This window comes from Aplysia californica, unplaced genomic scaffold (genome assembly GCF_000002075.1).
Source record: "Aplysia californica isolate F4 #8 unplaced genomic scaffold, AplCal3.0 scaffold00048, whole genome shotgun sequence".
NCBI lineage: Eukaryota > Metazoa > Mollusca > Gastropoda > Aplysiida > Aplysiidae > Aplysia > Aplysia californica.
Window position 1 is genome coordinate 55,512 of NW_004797318.1, and position 3,398 is coordinate 58,909.

General features: G+C 40.9%; 1 protein-coding gene across 1 annotated transcript in view; it reads left to right on the forward strand.

Moving 5' to 3' along the window:
- Positions 1 to 827: 827 nt before the first annotated feature.
- The window catches only part of LOC101849823 (ELAV-like protein 1), a gene marked incomplete in the record, with an annotated part of 26,434 nt that continues 23,863 nt past the window's right edge, over positions 828 to 3,398 (forward strand). Inside the window, 2 exon segments of the mRNA XM_005092530.3 lie at positions 828 to 966; positions 1,148 to 1,320. Of these exon segments, the coding sequence (XP_005092587.2) occupies position 966; positions 1,148 to 1,320 (174 nt within the window).

Genomic DNA, 3,398 nt, shown 5'->3' on the forward strand with positions numbered 1-3,398 from the left:
GAGAGGAGAGGAGGAGGTGGGGGGGGAGGTGTAAATTAAGTCATCCTCCTTTGATTTAAAGTGATCTAAACCGTGTCTGGTTGTATGCTGAACTTCTGTAGAGAAAGTCCTCTCTTTCAAATCGTGCCTGTTACGCGTATTCTGAAAGCCACGAGGTCTAGATCTATATTTATAGAATATCGCGCGCATTGGGTTGGGCGAAGTTCTGGTTGTTATTTGTGCTGGTTGATTCGAAACCATAACTTTTATTTTGATCATTTGTTTGAAATTTTGTTCGTGTATTTATTCATCCTTCTTAGAATTTGTTTTTGTATAAATTCTTCTCAATTTAGAATTTAGTAATCGTGCGCCGTCACTCTCTGCGTTAGTGCGTCATACAAGTCAGCTACAATGTTCTTTTACACCGTCAACACTCGCTCGTTTTGACGGCCACGCTTTGAGTCAGATTGCATTATTCAATAGCTCATAAATGGAACAATTTCCGAAGCAGTAACATTCACAACCGATGGGAACCGAACGAACGTGGGGATACGGGGAGGGGACGGGGGGAGGGGGTAATGGGGGTGGGTAGGGGAGAAGTTAGAGCGGAGAGGAAGAAAGAAAAAAAAGCGCGTGGGGCAAGACAAAAACTCGAAGAGAGCCAAAAGAGAAAGCGCCGAGAGCCCCCACCCTGCGGCACGATCACAGCTTGGATTGGCCCACCAGAGGAGCCAGATGCTGGCTACGCGGGCCGTTATTGACAGGCGTTCTGCTTGCCGGGATCTGATTGGCTGTTGAGGCTCGAGGATTAATTTACGGGAGCTCTGGCCTAATGCTATTTATGTTGAGGTCATGCGTAAGGCGATCCATTCAATGAGCGTGAGCAGCACCGAGAGCTACCGTGCGCTTCTAAAACTACGCGTGTTGCTGCTGAGTGGGATATAGCTGCTGCTGCTAGTGTTGCTCCCTTGATAACCCAGAGGAAAAGTGGGAACCTTTATTCTTACTCTTCACAACTCCTCGGTTTTAGTTACTCTTCTGTGTTTGTTGTTCGGATATTCTATATAAGAAATATTATCTAAATGCAGGTATGTACTAAAAGTCTTATTGTGAAAAGATGGCTTAAATGTTTCATTATAGTTCTATTTGTATCCCTTTTATGCTTCAGTGGTGATAACTGCTTCTACTTCTTCTAACTGTGGTAACTTGGTATTGAAACCGTGTGATATAGTGGCCGTGCAGAACAAAGGACTACTACCTTACTTCACAATTCCCACCAGCTGCAGTGGTATGGCCCAAAGCTGCAGTCAAAATAGTTACCCCCTGTGTGCACCAGTAATGGTAAGTGTACTCCTCCCCTTCTCCCAGACCCATACGGGACGCTGCTTTCGCTCACCATGATTTACTCATACCTGCTGATTCCTTTGATTAGCAGTCTAACGTTCTGCTCCTAACAGGGCCACTAAGGTTTCTTTGATTTTTATAGTTTTGTTGCCCTATCCTTTGTTTGCTTTTTTAGCTTGGTTTTTGATTATTGCTGTGTTCCTATTTGTTCCACTTTGTTGTTTGTTCCCAGATTCATTTGAATGTTTTAAGTTTAAGACCCGCTAGCATTTGTTTACGGGCAATTTTTTCTTTATTTTAGGTTCTTTTTTGATCATTTATCTTTTCGCTTTTGCTTCGCAATTTAGATATCCCATGAAAAAACTACAAACACACTGAGACAGAAGGACTCTTACTATTTTAAAAAGTAAAACAAGTTCTGCTTAAGATAAATAAGTACATTTTAAAATTCGCAGATGTTTAATTCCGCTTTCTGAAAATCTCAAAGTTTTGATTTTTTGAAGTTTTTCGTTTTTATTTTTTTTTAAAGGAAGAGATGTCTAGATCTAGATGTCCCCTAAAAATCGCGAGTTTTCCCTTACCGTTCAGGCTTTCTTCGCTCCTCTTTTTTCGGTGTCTCAGGAATGGGCGGCCTGCAAGTCTTGATTCGATGAGCCCATAATTTCTTCTCGAAATCTGGTTCAAAGCAATCTGAATGATGGTTTTCGAAAGTGGGCGAGAGTATAACAGCTGAAAGACACACCAATATTAGACAACACTACTCATATGCTGGTAGTACATGTACTTCCATGGTTCAATTACTTACATTCTGGCCGTAATAATGATAATACGAGTAGAGGCGCGAATCCTCGCTCGACAGCAAGCTCTATGCGCTTTACGTTATATTACTTATTACATTACAACACTACTCACATTTTGTCATAGCTTGACTATTAGTGCTCAACTGAGTAGGCCTCATTAAATTTTATCTGAACGAATAGAGCGTCCAGGCGGATAAATTATGAAATACAACTTCATGAAACCTTTTTTGAGACGCTCCGTTTCAACTTTAACAAAGGAAAATATGTGCCCTTCCCAGAGAGGGTTTTCAACACATCGACGACAGAATTATCCGTTGCCCCCCGCCCCCAACCCAACTCCGCCTCACTCCCATCCCACGCATATTTCCATGTGTAAGATTTGTGACCATGTAGGCCTATTGGGTCAGAGTAGTGTCAAAGATCAGTGTAAACAAGATAAAGGAAATCAAATGATTTTTACAACGCGAATTGGCATTGCCCTTAGCCATGCACTTTTACTTTTAGACTAGATCTAGGCCTATAAAAGAAGTCATTCAGGGACAAGAAAAACACGAGGTTGGTGGAAAGTCGGATCATAGTCTAAGGAAAAACACAATAAAATTAAAAACAGCAAACAGACAAAGAAACAAGCTTTAAAAATCCTCACCCCCCCGTCCACCCCTCCCCCTTTTTCCCGTCCACCCCTCCCCCCTGGCTCCTCACCCTTGTTGTAAGACACAAGAAGTAAACAATAGCGTGAGTGTGGGAGAACGAGAAGCGGCTGTGTGTTGTCTATCTATACTGTTTGAGTTGTGCTCAGTCAAAGTCAACAAACTATTTTACTTTTTCTTCTTTCTTTTTTTAACACTTTGGAAGTTGGAAGTTGTACTGCTTTTTCTTTACACCCCCCTCTTCCCCCCTCTTTCCCTAAGCTGAGGAGAAAGAGATAACGTCTAAAATTTGCTTCCCCCCCCGTGGTGTGGCTTTCTTTGTTGTTTTTGTGACATACATTTTGAAGCTTTTGGTTGGATATTTATTGGTGTTCTGAACTAACATTTTTGTTGGGTTCTTTATTTCTGAATTATGATTTTTTTTTTTTGGTTACCCAGTAAGTAAAAGTTTGTAGTATTATGTACGAATAACAGCAGCTACTAATTTAGTTTTGTTTTATCTGTCTCTAATGTCTACGATGCTATTTTTCTGTAGTTTTTATTTGGACTAACAAGGCATGCTTTTGAGTTGTTTTATTTTAAATATAATGTTTACCATAGTGGTGGTGAATGGAATATAAGAGGG